The sequence below is a fragment of the Oncorhynchus tshawytscha genome, linkage group LG14 (genome assembly GCF_018296145.1).
Source record: "Oncorhynchus tshawytscha isolate Ot180627B linkage group LG14, Otsh_v2.0, whole genome shotgun sequence".
Classification (NCBI taxonomy): Eukaryota; Metazoa; Chordata; class Actinopteri; order Salmoniformes; family Salmonidae; genus Oncorhynchus; species Oncorhynchus tshawytscha.
This window is the reverse complement of record NC_056442.1, coordinates 2,689,728-2,710,405: the sequence shown is the minus strand read 5'-3', so window position 1 is coordinate 2,710,405 and position 20,678 is coordinate 2,689,728. Positions and strand designations below refer to the sequence as shown.

Below are 20,678 nucleotides of genomic sequence, written 5' to 3'. Positions count from 1 at the left end.
CGAAGGGTGGCTGGCCAGACGTGACACCGCGATGGGGGATAATCTCGTCAAGGAGGAGCCACGGAATCCTGTCAATTGGGGGAGGAGGACCTACGGCTAGTATGTGCATCCCTGGTGAACCCAACTTCCTTGCAACATTGTTGCGCGCAATGTAACTAGTTGATACCCTTAAATTGCTGCAATATATCCAGTTTGTTTTAGTCTCAATGAAGATACTGTACATTATTACCAAACGACTTGCTAATCAACTATGCTATGGTGGCTACTTTACACGGATTGCTTGCTGTTGTTGACCCAGATAGGTTGGATTTGAGCCCAAAGGGGACTTCATTATGAAGAATCACTGAAGATCAATGCTTCACAAATTAAACAAAATGAATTGACTTTACTGTTAATCCACACAAATGTAGCTACACTAATATTTGAACAGAAAAACAATCAAATCACTACTACAGTTTGTTGTTTATTATGCTTTAATGTATTACCTACAACTAAATAAACATTATCACATTGAATTTGAAAACTACATAAACATATGCTCACATATTACCCATCCTATTTTTTTTTTTCAGATTAGTGCAGATTAAGTGCCACTCACTGTAATTTATTGAACTAAAACAGGACAGGAGGGTAGTCTGAATAAAAGAGACACAAAGCTAAAACATAAAAACAATGCAACAAAAAAAATAATGCTAATCCCATGTTGAATGAATGTAGATGTAACTTAGACCAATGTCTACTGTCTGGAGCCAAACCATCCACCTGGGGGGCCAACCTCACTGTACTCCATTTAGTAACTTTAGTACCACCTGAGGTTGCTGAGGGGAGGACAGCTCATAATTATGGTTGTAACGGAATGAATTGAATGGAATCAAACACATGGTAACCATGTGTTTGATGTATTTGATACTATTCCGCTCCAGCCATTACCACGAGCCCGTCCTCCCCAATTAAGGTGCCTAACCTCCTGTGTTTTATTACTCAATTTACTCCATTGGGCCTCAATGATCAATCTCAATTTGTGGCTCATATTAGCCCCTAGTGGTAATGTTCTGTACTGTCACCAGCCTCTCCAACTGAAGTTATGTGACTGCACCTACCTAGCATGACATTTGTTTGTTTACGGTTGGTGTTGCCAGGATATGTTCACTGAATACCACTCCTCTCCTTAGACCCATTCTTGTCTGCAATGATTTAAACTGTCAGTCATCTAAACATGAGTGCCCAGGACTTAATAATATTCAATATTGAGAGGTCAAACATTCACCACTACTCTGTCAACTCTCAGAAGACACCAAGACTCAAGAATAGCTAGGATCCTGGATGGCAAAGACGCAGATTTTAAAGTTATCAGTGGACAAGTTTTTGTAGATAGAGATGGGACTTTCTTTAAATACATCCTGGATTATATGAGGACAGGTCAAATCACCTTGCCAGCAGAATTCTCTGACTACAATGGCTTGGCTCAAGAAGCACAGTTCTATGGTTTGCATCCTTTGGCACTTTGGGTTGAGAGGAACAGCCATCGATCCAGAGTTGAGGTTCTAGAGTTGCGCTTCTCTGTCCAGGAAACTCACGGATTCTTCCAAATATTCTGCTCCAACAACAAAACTCTGGAGGCTTTGGCGAGAAGGATATCCATTTTTGTGGAACATCCAAATCTGAATGGGAATTTCCCACACCTGCCTCAGAACTCCAGCACACCTCATCCTGTACCGGTCCAGAGACCCTCTCACCACAACATGGTGTTCCACTGTGGGACTGACCAACTAGCCAGGGATGACTTCTCTGCCAGGTGAGGGGAAGTTACACTCACCCGTAGGCTATTATACCCATCTCAGTGTCTCCCATTGGCCAATTCCTCAAGGGCTCCATATTGTATGATCAGTTTATTAGTCACTTGCCCAGAGTTGCAGATGTAATTGCAGGGTACAGTGAAATTCTTAAGCTCCGAGCTCCAACAGTGCAGGTCAAAAAGATAAGTGAATGAAAAAATACAAATAATAATTAAAATATATACATATTTACAACTGTAACACTAATACATGTCCATTAGGGGGGGTGGGGGGGGGGCAGGGTAAAGGTCCATTGGGGGGGGGGTGGGGATGGGGGGGCAGGGTAAAGGTCCATTGGGGCAGGTAGAATGTCCCTGAGGGACCGTCCATTGGGGGGAGCAGCAGGGGGGGGGGAGTGAGAAGTCCGTGGGGACATGGGCAGCAGGTAGCTGCCTACTGTATAGGCACTCGCCTGTGTAATGTTAGGGAAACACTGGATCCTTAATAACTCTTGTATGTTTATTCAAATAACTATATTATGCACAATTTTTAAAGACCAAACTTGCATTGTTTTACTTTTACAGGTTTGTAACTATTGAGCCGGATGACAGAAAGCTTCTCAACAGCACCAACGTCCTGGGCCTGCTGGTAGACACCCTTCTGAAGGATGGGTTTCGCCTGATCGACACAAGGACAGTTTCCCAAGAGGAGAAGACTGAATGCTACATGTTTGAAAGGAGCAGAAATACCCAGATCGTTGTACTGAGTGAAACCCCCAGGGCAGAACATCTCAGAAGACAGGACACACAGAGCCAGCTTGGTGAAGGAAAGAAAAAGTGAAAAGTGTCAGGGTGCATCTCAAAAGTCTGAAGTGGTTCCCTTTCCATGTCCAGTTCTGTAATATCAGTGGACTTCAGACTATTGAGATGGATCCATTCTCTGCGAGTCAGACTGGATTGACCAGCAGATGGCGACAAAGGATAATAATGCTGAGGCCATAATGTCATCACACTTCACCTCACCATTTGTCTCATTATATAGTATATTTTATTTGACATCAATTTCCTGTGTCCTAAAGTATATTCCAAAAGTAAAATTCTCTAAATTGAAATAGAATTGAGAATGTATTTGATCAAGAACACAAATAAAACATAAAAAATAAAAAACTATTTGTTTAATTCAACCAGGTAGCCCATAGACTGATGTCGAACGGCAATGCTTTGCTTCAACAGCACCGTCAATACTGGAGGCTTCAGCAGTGGTGAACTCCAATATTTACGTGCTGCTACAGCAAGGCAGCCAGTCACAGAATGGCGGTCACAAGCCTCGGATGTCCAGGCTTCGCTCACGTTGTCACAGACATGCACATAACACCACAGCCATCCTCTCTTGTACCCAGGCTGAACTCTCAAGTCCTTGCCTTAGACACTTATCATAGGTCGGAGGGGATAGGGTGGGTGTAAGCACAGGTTGGGCAACTCTGGACCTGGAGGGCCACGGTGTATGAGGCTTCTGCTCTAGCACTTGATTTAATTGATTGTGGTCTTAAAACACAATTAGTTGAATCAGGTGTGTTAGAGCTGGGTTGTAACAAAAGCCTGCATACACCGTGGCCCTCCAGGGCTTAGCGTAGCAGGTGGAACTATTTGTGTATTGCTTTCACTCTTCCAATCCTTTTTTCCATGTTTCTCCAGGCGTTACTGCAACAGCACAGTACAGCCTGTATCCCTGTATTACCCACAAACCATTCTGTGCTGCTTCAGCACTGCAAGGCCTGACACATGTACACTAACACATTCACACATACCCATCAGCTGGGTATGAAGGATGGCTAGAGTTCTCCTCTATCTGAAACAAGACAAGAAAAGCCAATGAGGTTGGGATAGTATGGTCATGGAACAATAACAGCATGCTGCATCCTCTGCCATGAGGCATGGGCCTTTATGGCACAAGTGGTAGTATGCACAGGGTCAGTTGTAACACCTACAAATTGAAACCACTTAGAAAGCTGTTATTCAATGTGCTAATACTTGGTTAATGTCTCTACATACCTGAGACGTTTTAGGAGTACCAGTCAATCATTTTATTTTATTGACCAAAAAGTGTTTTGAGGCCTAACGTGAATAGTCTTGATGCCTCCATTTTTTTATGACCAGTGGAACATTCCCATGTATCTAATCATATATAATGTATCCATAAGAATAGATCTTTTGATTAGTTGATGACAATAATTATTGTAGTATTTTTTTCAAAAGACTCAGATTAGATTAAAAATTAGTAATTGGGGATCAAATTAAATATTTTATAATTTGCATTTTATATGATATTTAGACACATTCACATAATGATATAACATTTCACTTCTTGCATCAAGTTTCCAGTACAACTGAGATAATACCTTTTTTTTAAGTACAGTTCATACTTTTGAATGCTTATATTAATTTTTGGATAATTCGTTTTTAATTATAACATTTTTTTTGTCAACTTAGTGTATTCTCATCTAAATATCAGTTTCAAATCATAACATTTTTCAATTAACACTTGTTTTTACAATTGAAGAGAGCAGCCTGTTTGAACCCTGCAGCCTGTTACATTTAATTGTAACATTCACTTCTGCCACTCTCGTTGAACTGTAAACGTCTGTATGTCCTAGAAACGTAATTACAGTGTGTAATGGTTGCTAAGACATGTGTGTTGTTTGTATAAAAATATTATTAATCTAACTCAAACAATCTTTTCAGAAATAAGTAAAAGGCAAAAAGTGTTAATTTAGCCTCGGTCTACCCTAAGCACCACTATTGATAATACAGAAATGAACAGTTGAGATTGACAAGTCCATGCATTGTTGCATTATATAATATAATGGATATATTTTTTAAATAATTAATATTTATTTCTATCACTTATTACATATTTTCTTAGGCTCTGGCAGTGATAAAACAGCAGTTGATGTGGAGAACTCCACCGCAACTGAAACGGAAGTCCCGCCTCTTATTGGTTACAGTTGATGATGTAACCCGTTTTTTTTGTTTTTTTTTACCCGTTTTTAAATTGATCTAGTTGTTGATGCCTCAAAAGTTGTTTTTCTCCAGTGGCTGAGTCTACTGTCTGTTACACGAGGTCATTGTTATTGTAAACAGTCGACCCTCCACATCACATATTAGTATGTATCTGTTAATCAAATACAAATAAGGAAGTGTACAGGCTATAGTATAATTGCCATTTATGAAATGTAATAATATTTTAAGGTAGGCTATTTCAAACAATGTGTTTAGTGAGGAACACACACTGCGATCATAACAACAACTGCACCCACCGACTTGATGAAAAAAATTTTACAGACCGACTGAGTGAGAATAACGGTCACAACAACTGTCACACACCGACATGAGGAAAAAAATGTTACAGAACAACTGAGTGAGAATACATGAGTAGACATCGTGCTACTTACCTGCGCGTATGACACCTGGAGACGGTAGCCTATAGCCAATGATTCCGTTTAGACTCTTCCCAATGTGCACAGGAAGCCGCCGATTGAAACAACATAATATTCCAGTGAGTTTAACCAGCCGGTCATCACGCTTCAAGGAAGTTCTATTCTTTTGTTACTACTGTAGTAGCCTATTTATAAGCTACCCCCATAGCGCTAGTTTTGCGAGGGAGGCGGGGCGAAGGCATTTGAAGAAAAAAGGGAGATCACTTGACCTCAGCCGACACAAGAGATAATACACAGATTAATGCATCCTCCATCGACTTTATATATATAGACAGAGCGCAACCACCACCCCCCATCTCTATAAAACCATAATCGGCGATCCCTCTTCCAAAGACGTGCTCCTCGGGGGGAGAAGAAGTCGCATTTCGAAGTTCGGTTAAGTGATGACTATAGTCTTCAGCAGTGGTTTAAAGTACTTAAGTAAAAACACTTGAAAGTACTACTTTAGTCGTTTTTTTCGGTATCTGTACTTTACTATTTATATTTATGGAAACGTTTACTTTTACTTTACTACATTACTTAAGATAATAATGTACTTTTAACTCCATACATTTTCCCTGACACCCAAAAGTATTCTTAAATTTTGACAAGAATGGTCAAATTCACATAATTACCAAGAGAACATCCCTGGTCATCCCTACTGCCTCTGATCTGGAGGACTCACTAAACAGAGAACATCCCTGGTCACCTCTACTGCCTCTGATCTGGAGGACTCACTAAACAGAGAACATCCCTGGTCATCTCTACTGCCTCTGATCTGGAGGACTCACTAAACAGAGAACATCCCTGGTCACCTCTACTGCCTCTGATCTGGAGGACTCACTAAACAGAGAACATCCCTGGTCATCCCTACTGCCTCTGATCTGGAGGACTCACTAAACAGAGAACATCCCTGGTCATCCCTACTGCCTCTGATCTGGAGGACTCACTAAACAGAGAACATCCCTGGTCATCCCTACTGCCTCTGATCTGGAGGACTCACTAAACAGAGAACATCCCTGGTCATCCCTACTGCCTCTGATCTGGCGGACTCACTAAACAGAGAACATCCCTGGTCATCCCTACTGCCTCTGATCTGGCGGACTCACCAAACACAAATGCGTAAATTATGTCTGAGTGTTGGAGTGTGCCCCTGGCTATCCAATAAAAAAGGAAGATTGTGCCGTCTGGTTTGCTTAATATAAGGAAGTCGAAATTATTTATACTTGTACTTTTACTTTTGATACTTAATAAGTACATTTAAGCAATTCCATTTACTTTTGATACTTAAGTATATTTAACACCAAATACTTTTAGACTTTTACTCAAGTAGTATTTTACTGGGTGACATTCACTTTTACTTGAGTCATGTTCTATTAAGGTATCTAATTGAGTACTTTTTCCACCGCTGGTCGTCAGGAGCTGTCAGGCCTTTTCTTTAACTCTGTATTATGAACTATTTGGGGCGTAATTTTGCGTGGTTGGATAAACCGAGGCCCGACAGTGGGGAATTGTATGATGATGAAAATATTCCATTCGTTGATAATGTCGTTTTAAAGTTGCTTCATACAATGAATTAGCAGTTGAAAGTGTTGTTGGTGGAATTGCCTTGATCTTTTACATTTTTACATTGTTGTCCACAACCTTCTCGTTTCATGTAGCACACATTTTCAACATCATCACTTTGTTTCTCGTTTTCTGTGATCAAAATTGTAAGAGCAAAATTTTGTATTTGAAGGTACATGTGTTTAGTCGTAAATTATATACATTTTCAAGCTTAGTTTCAGGCTTAGAGTAGTAATTTATTTGAAATAATTTATTTTAATGTTACATTTTGATGTCACACTACTTAGGCTACATAACATGTAGTACATTTCTAGCTAGTTGTTCAATTAAAACATAATTTGTTTCATTACAGTTCAATTTTCAATTAATGTAAACGCTATAGCTATAGGCTGAAAGTCTATCTGAAAGCAATATACACGAAATATAAACATTTCGTTTTCGAAAATATTTGCAGTCAGACATAGTAAGGCTACTCAACAAACGATCAACTCTGCTTGGAATAGTATTTTCGCGTGCTCACTGAAATAAGTTAGCCCAGTCTGATTATCGAAAAGAAAAATGTGTTGGAAAACAAAACTCTGAATTTGTCGTCTTTATTTGAAAAGCAATGAGCTAATATTTGGAATGCATTATATAGTTTATAGTCTATGAACCCTTTTAATCCTTGAAATAATGTATGTAATGTAGGCCTATGTAATGGAACGTTGGTCTTACAAAGGTGTTTTTCATTTATCCAAATCTTCATTATAGGTCTATGGATCAAATTACTGTAAAATATCATGCCTATTACTAAATCCCGCATTAATCTGTGACACCTGACGTCTTCGTGCGACCCGAAGATTGTATTCATGTTTAATATTATTTACTCTTACATGGAACGAATTTGAAATATAAATTCGTCCAGTTTTCTTACAATTCAGTCATTGTCTTATACCTCACTTGCAACTACAGCTGAGTAATTGGTCTACATTGTTACCAAAGTACAGTAACAACATGGCATAAAGACAAACTGTTGCATCACTTTCTCTGATGTGTCTGTGACATGACAGACATGTCTGCTATTGCAACAGAAGACCCACAGTATCAGCAAAAGGCCAACCTCAGAAACAGTTGATGTCCCACAAGTGAAAGAAAAACATGACAGTGGATCCTATCAACAAACATAGCCTACATTCAATGGTGTTCAAATTTACCCAGTTTACAGGGACAACTGAAAGCCCATGTTTCAGTGGAATTAGTAGAGTGGGGATCCCCTGTATGAATAAAGTATATACTAAACAAAAATATAAACGCAACATGCAACAATTTCAAAGATTTTACTGAGTTACAGTTCATAGAAGGAAAACAGTCAATTGAAGTAAATTCATTAGGCCCTAATCTATGAATTTCACATGACTGGGCAGGGATGCAGCCATGGGTGGGCCTGGGAGGGCATAGGCCCACCGACTTGGGAGCCAGGTCCACCCACTGGGGAGCCAGGCCCAGCCAATCAGAATGAGGTTTTCCCCACAAAAAGACAGAAATATTACTCAGCACCCCCATCCCCCTCCTCAGACAATCCCGCAAGTGAAGAAGCCAGATGTGGAGGTCCTGGGCTGGCGTTGTTACACGTGGTCAACGGTTGTGAGGCCGGTTGATTGTACTGCCAAATTCTCTAAACAACGTTGGTAGAGAAATTAACATTAAATTCTCTGGCTACAGCTCTGGTGGACATTCCTGCAGTCAGCATGCCAATTGCACGCTCCCTCAAATCTCGAGACATCTGTGGCATTGTGTTGTGTGACAAAACTGCACATTTTAGAGTTGTCTTTTATTGTCCCCCGCACAAGGCGCACCTGTGTAATGATCATGCTGTTTAATCATCTTATTGATATGCCGCACCTGTCAGGTTAATGGATTATCGTTAGTAAAGGAGAAATGCTCACTAACAGGGATGTAAAAAAAAACAAATATTTTATTAATTTTTTTCTCTATTTTTTCTCCCCAATTTCGAGGTATCCAGGAATCTTTTATTTCAGCTCATGAAAAATGGGACCAACACTTTACATGTTTTGTTTATATTTTTTGTTCAGTATAGATTAGTTCATGAAAACTAAAGAAAGGTAATGAAGCTCATTTCTGTATAAGCAATGTCTACATGGCAACTGATGAGGTAAAAATGGTGGACTAAAGTCCATGGAGACAAGGCGACACAGGAGCAAGGTGTCCTGTCCCCTGTGCACATCTCAACCCCTCTCTCTGTCTATCTTTATCTCTCTCTGTCTATCTTTATCTTTCTTCATGTCCCATCAGGTTAAATGTTTGTCTGCATTTCTGAGCAATCATTCCATGTGCTTGCTTCCTGACTATTTATAAAGGACTAGTTGCTACCCTCTTCGATTACATAGTCCCCATCCCTTTCCATACTGAGACCTATACTCTAGCCATAGGCCCCTTCCCATTTAGTGATTTCAGATATGAAGGGCTGGATAGGTCTAAGCAATAAAGTAAGGATTTTATTACAGTCTTCCAAATGGACTTTTGGTAACTTTTACCATGTTGCTTACAACTATCCACTTCCCTCAGATCTACAAACACCATAGGGTGGAACTACAGGCGGTAGGATCTTAATTTGAGCCAGAAAAATAATCCTGCAGCATCAGGACATTTGAATTATTATGTAGTTATAATGAATATACATTTTTTTGTAGGGGTTGATACATTTCTTTTAGAAGGGAAAATTAAGACTGAAATTTAACAGTGGAAATTACAAACTTCAGAAGACTTTTTAAACCTCAAATACACCACAAGTTTTAAATTCCCCCTGCATTGCAGGAAAGTTCTCTTGCAACAGGCTGATCCATTTAAGATCCTACATCTGTAGGGAGAGAAGGTTCTAGAGATTCGTTTAGGACTGGGCTTAACAGTATCTATGCAGTAGCAGTAGCCCAACCCGTCAATGCAACACAAGACAGGACACAGAATCCAGATCCAGGGTTGTGATCACCAGACACCACAGCATAAACAAATATGGCCGACAAACGCGATGTACAGAAATAAAGCCAGAACAAGTTGTCACCAGGTCTTAACTCTTTAAGTTTGGGGAATGCCCAGCAAGTGCAGTGTGGGGGCTGTGAGAGGCGATATGGGGAATAACGTGTGTCTGTGTGTTGATAATAAGAACATCGTCAGGTTTTAAAAGTAGTCTCATATCTATGTAGTCCAAACCAAACCTTAGTTTTAATTATGGTTATGAACCTGTAGTTATTCTGCAGGTGTTCTGTTATGAGTACATTTTTATGGGACCAATTAGGTGAGTTTTTTTTCAGTACTAGTTTTCTGTTACTTCATGTGGAAATGTACGTAAATAAAAACTCAATAAAACACAAAGATCAGTGGCTTGGGGTCAACATCGTCCTATTCCCATTCCTCCCTGTGTGGGAGTGGCTGGTTGATGCAGCAAGAGTGTTTCTCCCAAGCCGTTGGTAGGGAAAGACACACGCACACACACACACACACACACACACACACACACACACACACACACACACACACACACACACACACACACACACACACACACACACACACACACACACACACGCAGTACAGTATCTGTAATGACAGCAGCTGCTCCCTGCCTGCATAACCAAGGTGCCGGAGCAAACGACAGCAAATGCCTGAAATTCTGACTTTTGGAATATTTCCTCGTTCAGCCAACGCTCCACCCTGTCGAAGTAATCTGACACATGGCGCAAGTTTGGGTATGCGTTAGTGGCATTAGTCGTGTGTGTGTGTGTGTGTGTGTGTTGGTACATCAAAACCTATGCAACCATACTGTATGTCGACAGACATCCAAGAAGGATAACATGCCAGAGAGAGAGAAAGAGAAAGAGTATGTGAGAGAGAGAGAGAAAGAGAGAGAGAGAGAAAAAGAAAAGAAAGAGACAGTGAAAGAGACAGGAAGCAAAAGAAAGACAGGGAGAGAGTGTGGTTGAGAATAATAAGAGAAAAAGCTTTATTGAGGTGTAGAGACAGAAGTCAGTCTAACGTTCTGTTAGCGTGTTCCATTTACCCAGTCCACAATTGCCTCACCACCTACTAGCATGCTCCCTATTAGCATGGTGGCGTTCTAAGAGGAAGCTGGTTATTCAGAGAGCCAGGCCACAGACAGCATCGCCCCGTCACACCAGAACAGGGCTCTGTATAAATAGAGGGGAGCCACTGGCCTCTGGAGGGGACCATTGCCACCATCGCGTGACTCTGAACACAGTCCTGAGAGGCCCAACAGTCACGATCTGCCCTCAGGGGTGAACCCCAACTTGTATGAATTGAGGAGAAGTATGAATAGTGGCTTGCCTGGTTTCCTGAGAGTCTTTTCCATTTCTGTTTGGGCCAACTCGTTGTTGAATGTAGAAGCAGTCAGGCAGCCTGGATCGGTAAATGGTTACAACGAATATAGACACTTAAAAAGAAAGAAAGAGAGAGAAAATTAAGAGATAGAAAGAGAGACAGAATAGAGAGACTGATTGACAGAGGTAGTCTGTGTTGTCTTAAGAGAAATGGGTGCAGAGAGAGGAGAAAGAGAGAGACGAAAGCCTACCATCTCTCCTGGCTGCTGTCCAGACAATGATGTCATGTTTAATGACCTCACCATGCAGTGTCATCATCGCCCCCCTTGTGCACCACTTTAGGTGCACCACAGCCCAAAGTGTCTGTCTCTTAACCACCGATATTACTGTACTACCACATCACGTTTCCATTGCCCAACACCTTGTGTAAAGCCCACTAATCTTAATGGCTTCAATGGCATGGCCTATTAACTTGGTGAGCTAATTGGCTGTTTACCCCAAAGCTAGGAAAGGCAACCATGTGGATCAGGTGAAGCTTTGAAGTCATTCTATTACAATATCTCTGAAGAGCTACTCACACCATGGATGAGTGGATCCTTCACTGTACATGGAGTTTAGGTGGACGCTCTCTCCACCTCTCTCTCCACCTCTTCTCTCTCTCTGATGCTGGCCCGATGTCTTCATCTTCAGGGAAAGCTAGTAACGCACCGTGACAGTAGCTGTCTGAGAGGAACTACTGGAGGCCTTCCTTTTATATTCTCCTAAAAATGGTGTATTTTTCTCTCTCTCTCTTTATGTCTGCGAGAGAACTTAAGGGAGTCTTTTATCCTGAGAGTCAGTTAGAGGCTGGGAACTCCAAATAAAAGAAATAGAACTAATGGAAGTGTACACAGTTCTAAAATCCATATGATTGTTAATTTAAGTGTTTAAAGCACTTTTTAAAAATAGCAAATAAATCAAATTCATAGCAATATTATTATAGCCATATAGCCTACAGCTCAACTAGAAAACTAACCATTTCCACAGTACAACAGTCTGTTGATCTGTCTACCCAGCCAGCCAGCCTGCTGCTGCTTTCTAGTGGATGATGTAGTTGTAGTAGAAGTTAATTAAAGGACAGGCGTCATTCCTCCCTCCATCCCTCACACCGCTCAGTCCTGTGGGCGCCAGGGAAATAACAGGCCTCTCTCTCTCTCTCTTCACTGCTCTCAGAGCCCAGGGCCTCGTCTCAATCCCGAAAGTCACTCCCTTTCCTCCTATGCCCTCTATTCTCCGTCACTTCCCTTCAAGTAAGTTAGCGATAGGTCCACCTAGCTGAGGCTATATTGCAATTCACCTATTTGTTTTAGCCAGATCTGTGACAAGAAGTGAACAAGGGCAGAGAGCAGAGTGTAGGGGGAAACTCTTTGGCAATAAAAGGCATGCAGCCCTTGGGCGGCTCCATTGGTCAGTGCCCCAAAAAGTGGCAGACAGGCCAAACTCCCTAGACAACCCGTTTCCAACCCTCCCCACTGCCCACCCTCGCAACAAAAGAGCCAGCATCACCATATTCCTCTGGGATTGGGCGTGTCCAGAGAAGGGGAAAACAACAGTTGAATCTGAGTGCTGTTAAACTCCACATTCACCTGATTATAATCTCTGGTTTTGCTGTTTGTTTGTTTTCAAAACCCACAAGGTTTATTAGGAGCTCTGAAGTGTGGAAATGCCTGCCAAGACCAAGACAGAGCTAAAAGAATAACCCACCAAAACATCCCTGCACGGTTGATGACCTGTCTTCTTGAGATGCATGGCGAATCTATAATACTGCAGTATACACTGTTTCATGCTTCATTCTGACTAACAGATCAACATGGTTTATTTAAGTGGAAAAGCAACTTTGAATTGATAACCATTCAAATGAATGTCAGGTGGAAAACACACAGATGTAGTTTACTTTACGAAGTCCTCCTCTGGATTGTAAGCTCCCCTTGGCAGGAGAAAGTCATGATGTCATCTGCAGGGTATTCCCTTCTTCACTCTACCAAATATAGGCAGGAAGAATGGCCTACTGTAGTTTTAGGAAAGAATGTGATCCAGTGTGTGTGTGTGTGTGTGTGTGTGTGTGTGTGTGTGTGTGTGTGTGTGTGTGTGTGTGTGTGTGTGTGTGTGTGTGTGTGTGCATTCATAAGATGGGCCCGTGGCTAATGTCGCCCTCAACATTCTGCCAAGGAATGAATGGAAAGCGTGAATGGAATGTCTGGTATTCTCTAAATCATCACAGAGGTATTTTCTCTCCTTGCACCTAAAGACTGGCATGTTTTTCTGACCCCCAACCTTTACAGTAAATGTTTTGTAGAACTGGCAGTCATTTGTGGAACTATTTCCATTCTTTTATTTTGTTTCATGATGGATCAAAGGTATGTGACCTGTGACTTGTAGTAAACAACATCCTTATTTTGAAAGAACAGAACACATTTCCTTTGATATTTCCTTTGGAAAAGCAGGCCAGCTCAATTTGTGACTTACAACCAAAAACTAAATGAATGCTGACATAAGCCCTCAGCACGTTTCCAAAAGGCTTGGTGAGTTATAGTACATTAAGGTTTCCATGTTTCCCTTAGCATTTAAAGTAACTGTGGAGGAAAATCAAACTTATAAAAGTTCATATTCTGTTAACTCATACCCAAATAATGTTGTTGACTTTTCCTATACTTTCGTATTTGTGGCCAAAGCATAAATTGGAGGAAAAACACTTCAAAAACTCCACCTCAAACTTGTATCTCAAACAGAACATTTAAAAAAATGCTTGCTATTTCCTCATAGAACATGATGTCATGTTGGCTCATTGGCTGAGCCGGCCAATCAGTGGTTTACTCACGTAAATATATTATTTAATGACCGGTATTCGCCCACACATTTCTGTTGTTGGGGTACGCCCACACCACTCAAACACATAAAATCTTTTAAACATACTTCATTACAATTGTTTGAAAGGAAAACGATTTCACTCATATTGTAGTTCATTTTAGGTCATATTGCATAGAAATCTGGAAACACTGAACAGTTACTTTAAGGAGAGAACATCATCAAAGATGGGCCTTGTTAGATGAACTATCTCACGCTACATTTTACAAACTGCCTCGATAATTATTGTTTTCCACAAACTCTTCCATGTCTCTTCTTACATAAACGGTTCTCAACCGCAATTACAACTTGCAGCAAACCTATCCAAAAGCCTCTGAGGAGAGCGGCAGGGAGAAATTAGAAACCTAGAATACGACACTGTTAGCAAACAGCCACATATAAAATAAAAATCAGTTAGACGCCTGGGCCTCTTGGAAGACATGTTACTGGTTAAGTCTCACGTCACCTAAGAGTAACAGGTCACAATATCCTGTCTGTATATCAGTGGTATGTGTGTGTGTGTGTGTGCGTGTGTGCCCATGTGTGTATGAGTGGTTATTGGGGTCTCAGGGAGTCACATTAACCTGCAATGTCTAATGAAACATGACCCACACATCCTGCCGTTCATTCCGACTGTCTCCGTTTGGTGTCGCAGTCTGGGGTCTTTAAGCCTGTATTTTCTCCATTCATTCCTCAACCTCGGAATTCATTACTGACTGTCTTATGCCTGGACGCAAGAACGTAAGACAGTCAAACAAGAAAAAAATCACCTCAGCATTCTGATGAGGTCATTCCTAACAATGAACAGCTCCTGGTGTGATGACACAGAGCCACAAAGCATCCCTAGGAATGTCTCGCCCAAATATACTGAACTAAAATGTAAACGCAACATGGAACCATTTCAAAGATTTTACTGAGTTACAGTTCATACGAGGAAATCAGTGAATTGAGAAAAAAATTGTGGGAGGGCTCTAATCTATGGATTTCACTTGACTGGGAATACAGATAGGTATCTGTTGGTCATAGATAACTTAAATAAATGGTCCTCAGGATCTGGTCACAAGATGCACCTGTGTAATGATCATGCTGTTTAATCAGCTTCTTGATATGCCACACCTGTCAGGTGGAGGGATTCTCTTGGCAAAGTTTGAGAGAAATAAGCTTTTTGTGCATGTGGAACATTTCTGGGATCTTTTATTTCAGCTCATGAAACATGGGACCAATATTTTTTTCATGTTGCGTTTATATTTTTTGTTCAGTATATATATGGTACAATTAAGCGTGTTTAGTTAGCACTGTTATCTAAATTAGTTTAACTCACCCCTCCCTGGTGTATATACTGTGAATGTCTGAATGAGCATCCTCTGTGACAAACGCACTGGGAGAGAAATTACATTCAGTCTGTAGTAGACAAAGAGAAGGGAAGAATGTTTATCTGCTAATATAGGGTAGTAGTGTTGGTATGATGTCCCAAGCTGGGCTTCATACACATGTACTCAGTTTGACCTAAAAAAACATGTGTTTGTGTGTGTGTGTGTGTGTGTGTGTGTGTGTGTGTGTGTGTGTGTGTGTGTGTGTGTGTGTGTGTGTGTGTGTGTGTGTGTGTGTGTGTGTGTGTGTGTGTGTGTGTGTGTGTGTGCGTATGTGTGCGTATGTGTGTATGCATTTGAAGGTTCTTTTGAGGTCTGAGGTTTTAATGGGAATGCCCCTGTAATTCACCCTGATCCCCAGAGTCTGAAATGATTCATGAGTCTAAAAAACAGCTAAAGAGATGAATACCGTCTATCAGTCTGCCTCAGTTTATCCTTCCCACTGCACTCTACAGAACAGGGTGACATCATCACGCCTCAGACTGAGAGAACTGACATTGATTATCTCCTGGATGGCTGCTCTTTATTCCCCAGCCGCATTTCATTGGTTCCTTTGCAACAGTTCAACATGGTTTTCAAATCGATATAAAATTTGGAAGCAGTTCAATGCTTATCAGAAAAGAAGATGAGCCATGAGTGTATATTATAGAACTAATGTGATGAATACTGGACCTATATTGTCATAGCATTTATTCCACTCATTCTATGGGATGATATCATCGCTTTGCAGACTGGCTGAGTGATGGGAAAATGTATCATCTCACTGACTTTTGTTAATCACACAATGAGACAAATGAGCCCTCAGGGTGATTGGTATAGACAGGTTATCAATCACTCTGATTGGAAACTTGGATCGTGTGACAGGCATTGTAGTGCAGTGAGTGAGTTTCCAACTGGTGGACCGGGTCTGGTCTCCTGTGTCACAGACGTCTTTGGGGGTCAGCATAGAAACCATTATATGTTTGTAAGGTCACACAAAAATCATGATTGCAACAAGGTTCATGATTGCAGCGACCTTAAGCGACCGTTGCTGGGGATTCTTAAACACAGAGATACACATTGAGGCTTCTTGTCACGTTTTCATCCGTTGACATGGAAATCTCTTGTAAGCGTATACGTTGTCATGACAACACAGATACTAGGCTCAGTATCGGTTGGTAAAGACAGTGTTGAGAGAGCTGAGAGGTCAGAAGTGAAGTGACCAGTGATCGTCTCATCATCATCTCGTCCCCAGTGGTGTGTTTTTGTCTGTTGTGCAGTAGTAGACTGAACAAAGACTGAGACCAGTGAGTCCCTAGAAACCTGGGCTGGGAGTTCTTTCAAGGCAGGGATCTGTTCTTGCAGTTGCTTTGGGAAAACAAAGTGCTATAAGAGTTCTAAAGTTTTGCCTGGCTAGCAATGGTAGTGTACTCGACTAAAAATAAGGAACTACTACTGTTAATACACTACAACAAACGGAAAACCCCTCAGTGAAACTTGACTGATTCCCTTGTAGTCTATTCTAAATCCTCATCTAAATGAACCGTATCTAGCTGTTTCATGTCCATTAGACGTTTCCCCTCAACAGTGCCAAAGTCCTAAGCGATATAAGCATAAGCGACATAGCGGTTGCTTAGAGCCCCGGGTCTCCACTTACTATTGAATATACTAAGAATACTAGAGAATACAGCAGGTGCAATTTCGAAATGTGGTTGTGCATCAGCAGTTTTCTCTTGCTACTGTATGTCAGTCACTCCATTAGTCATGTCAGCTAACAATGATTTGAATGGTATCTGAACTTGTAGTAAGTCATGGCCGAATACCGACTGGGGACACAGGGCACGTCCCCATGGGCCCTGAGCTCCAGGAGGCCACATTCATTTTGTTAGTCATTCTCACTCAGAAATCATGTTAGCGTGATAATTGTGGAATTGGAGGAAATTTGCTTTAAAACTGCAACCATTTCCTTCCACTCCATGGGAAATGGGTAGAATTGCATGAAATTTGTCATAAAAATGCTATGTTTCTCTCTGCCCATGGCAAATGGGTAGAATTGCAGGTAATCTGTTATAAAACTGCAACATTTTCTCTACACCCATGGCAAAATGTTTAGAATTGCAAGAAATGAAATCTAAACTTACTAAATCTCGCTTAGGGCCCGGCACGCAAAAGGCTAGAGCCGGCCCTGCCCCTCAATAACTGAAGGTGAGACTGACAGACTGATGGCATCGGGGTGTTCTGTATCTGTATGAGGTCATCATGAAGCCTGGAGGCGGTTTGGGTTTTATGGATTTCTGCCCTGTCATGCTCCGTCCACTTCCATCTGACATGATCAAGACTTAATGAGAATGAATGTGATTCCTTCCATCTGACATGATCAAGACTTAATGAGAATGAATGTGATTCCTTCCATCTGACATGATCAAGACTTAATGAGAATGAATGTGATTCCTTCCATCTGACATGATCAAGACTTAATGAGAATGAATGTGATTCCTTTTCCCATCTGACATGATCAAGACTTAATGAGAATGAATGTGATTCCTTCCATCTGACATGAGAATGAATGTGATTCCTTCCATATGACATGATCAAGACTAAGAGAATGAATGTGATTCCTTCCATCTGACATGATCAAGACTTAATGAGAATGAATGTGATTCCTTCCATCTGACATGATCAAGACTTAATGAGAATGAATGTGATTCCTTCCATCTGACATGACTAAGACTTAATGAGAATGAATGTGATTCCTTCCATCTGACATGATCACAGAGAATGAATGTGATTCCTCCATCTGACATGATCCAGACCTAATGAGAATGAATGATTCCTTCCATCTGACATGATCAAGACTTAATGAGAATGAATGTGATTCCTTCCATCTGACATGATCAAGACTTAATGAGAATTAATGTGATTCCTTCCATCTGACATAATCCAGACTCTAAATGAGAATGAATGTGATTCCTTCTATTTGACATAATCTAGATCTAATGAGAATTAATGTGATTCCTCCATTTGACATAATCTAGATCTAATGAGAATTCATGTTATTCCTTCAAATCTGTAGTAATCTAGATCTAATGAGAATTAATGTTATTCCTTCCATTTGACATAATCTAGATCTAATGAGAATTAATGTTATTCCTTCAAATCTGTAGTAATCTAGATCTAATGAGAATTAATGTTATTCCTTCAAATCTGTAGTAACTAGACTAATGAGAATTAATGTTATTCTTAAAATTGTAATAATTCAGATCTAATGAGAATGAATGTGATTCCTTCCCCAAAAGTGTACACTGACTCTGTACTAGCCTTACTACCCTCCAGCTAGAGATCGGGAGAGAGATGAGAGAGAGAGATGGAAAGAGAGAGCTAGATGAAAGAGAGAGAGTGGAAAGAGAGAGATGGTGAGAGAGAGATGGAGGAAGAGAGAGAGATGGAGAGAGTGAGTGAGAGAGATGAGAAGAGAGAGAGATGGAAAGAGATGGAGGGAGAGAGCGAGAGAGATGAAGAGATGGAGCCCTTTGAATTTGAATTGAGAGACAACCCAATTCTGGTATTTTTTTGCACTAATTGGTCTTTTGACCAATCAAACCAGATATTTTCACATCAGCTCTTTTTCAGAGCTGCTCTGATTAGTCAAAAGACCAATTAGTGAGAAAAACAAATCTGAATTGGGTACCTTTGTGAACGGCACCTTAGAGGAGTGATGGAGGAAGGGGAGAGAGACCTGAGGGGTTGGGGTGTGCGGCTGATCAAATTACCATCTCTGGGTTATAAATCAAATCATTATTAAGTCTCTCTGGAGGGTACACAAGAAGCAGGCACGTCATTTCTTGGACTGCTTCTGTGGGGTAAAGAGCAGATCCCAATCAGTCACATATTCACACATGCCAAAGTCACCCTGCAAGAATGACATCATGGACGAAAACCCACTAGTCAATTCAGTCCCCCCACCCACGCATACATTTATACACACACACACACACACACACACACACACACACACACACACACACACACACACACACACACACACACACACCCCCTATACGCTCTGTGTGCAGCAACCATGGCAGCCAACATCTAAGCCATGACATCACCCTTCCCACCCCAGGAGAGGAGAAGGTGACTCGTGACTTGTCTGTCAGTCGGTGACTCTCTTCCCGGGGATTTCACTCAGCTAGACACTCGATAACGGTACCGATACTGCAGGGACGTTTCAACAACCCTCTATGTGGTTTACAGTGCTAACACTAAACTACCAAAACAGACCATGTTACAGGTCCAATCAGCTGTCAGGGTCTACCTAGACCCATATCCGACCAAGGGGGGAAATTCCCTCTGACCACCACCTACCTACCGCCCACTGTCTAGCACCTCCACAGTCCTATGCTGCTGTGGGACAGATTCTTGAGCCTACAGTTTTCCCACAATGGTGAGTCACTGCATGGCTCTCCCGCTATCACACAGGTTCTGTCTGGAACCATTCAAATGGACATAGACACAGTATACACACATCACTCCATACAGGTGCAGGGTTTAGAGAATATCATTTGAAAAGAAAGGATCCTTTTTGTAATACTCCCAGAGTTGCAGTAAAGACTGGATCAGAGTTCAGAGGGTTGTCATAACCTACTAGTCAAATACATAGTGTACATAAAGACAACACACGTACACAGAACATTAACATCATTTAGCAGACACTCTTAATAACCAGAGCGATTTACAGGAGCAATTAGGGTTAAGTGCCTTGCTCAAGGGCACATTGTTCACCCTGTTGATGGCTCGGGGATTCAAACCAGCAATCTTTTGGTTACTGGCCCAACGCTCTTAAGCACTAGGCTACCTGCCAGGCTACATTGTCTTCAATTAGCCACAACTGGTAATAAATGAAATTCAGATTACAGACAATGACTCAATGGACTGAATTAATTATTGAATGAATCATCTTGCACTTTATCTAGAACTCCTAGGAAACAATGGAGACATGCTAGAGTGGAACGAGTGGGATGGGGGGTCCATACATCCTGGGACAACCCTCTAAAGCCAGACTGCAGACTGCTCCAGACACCCACGCACCACATGGTCGGGCCCTGACCCGAGCCCTGACTCCTGACTCAGTCGTCTAGGACCGTCTGAGACCCTGAGAACAGGATGTGTCACAAGCTTAGAGTTCTGTATGTGCCCGTGTAATGGAGTCCACCCATGAACGGCCGACCAGGTATTAGAACTTGCGTTCACAACTATATTTGATAGGGCTGTCGACTAACTTACTTTAATGCAGTATCTA

At 41.3% G+C, this 20,678-nt stretch overlaps 2 protein-coding genes across 2 annotated transcripts in view; both read left to right on the top strand.

Moving 5' to 3' along the window:
- The first annotated feature begins 31 nt into the window (after positions 1–31).
- LOC112253665 (putative potassium channel regulatory protein) lies at positions 32–2,751 on the top strand. Its single transcript, XM_042296634.1, has 3 exons — positions 32–95; positions 1,255–1,795; positions 2,360–2,751. Exons 1-3 carry the CDS (start codon positions 32–34, stop codon positions 2,613–2,615), a joined length of 861 nt encoding a protein of 286 aa, XP_042152568.1. The 3' UTR covers positions 2,616–2,751.
- Positions 2,752–20,593: 17,842 nt separating this feature from the next.
- The window catches only part of LOC121839204 (guanine nucleotide exchange factor DBS-like), a 796-nt gene continuing 711 nt past the window's right edge, over positions 20,594–20,678 (top strand). The window contains exon 1 of the mRNA XM_042296633.1: positions 20,594–20,609. Within this exon, the coding sequence (XP_042152567.1) occupies positions 20,594–20,609 (16 nt within the window). The remainder of the gene's footprint in view (positions 20,610–20,678) is intronic.

What these genes read in the sequence shown, in the direction of transcription:
- LOC112253665 (XM_042296634.1), top strand. Translation starts at nt 32, where the DNA reads ATGGGGGATAATCTCGTCAAGGAGGAGCCACGGAATCCTGTCAATTGG. An exon ending in TTGGGGGAGGAGGACCTACG is followed by an intron (nt 96 to 1,254) that starts GCTAGTATGTGC and finishes CAATATTGAGAG; the next exon opens with GTCAAACATTCACCACTACT. An exon ending in AGGGATGACTTCTCTGCCAG is followed by an intron (nt 1,796 to 2,359) that starts GTGAGGGGAAGT and finishes TTACTTTTACAG; the next exon opens with GTTTGTAACTATTGAGCCGG.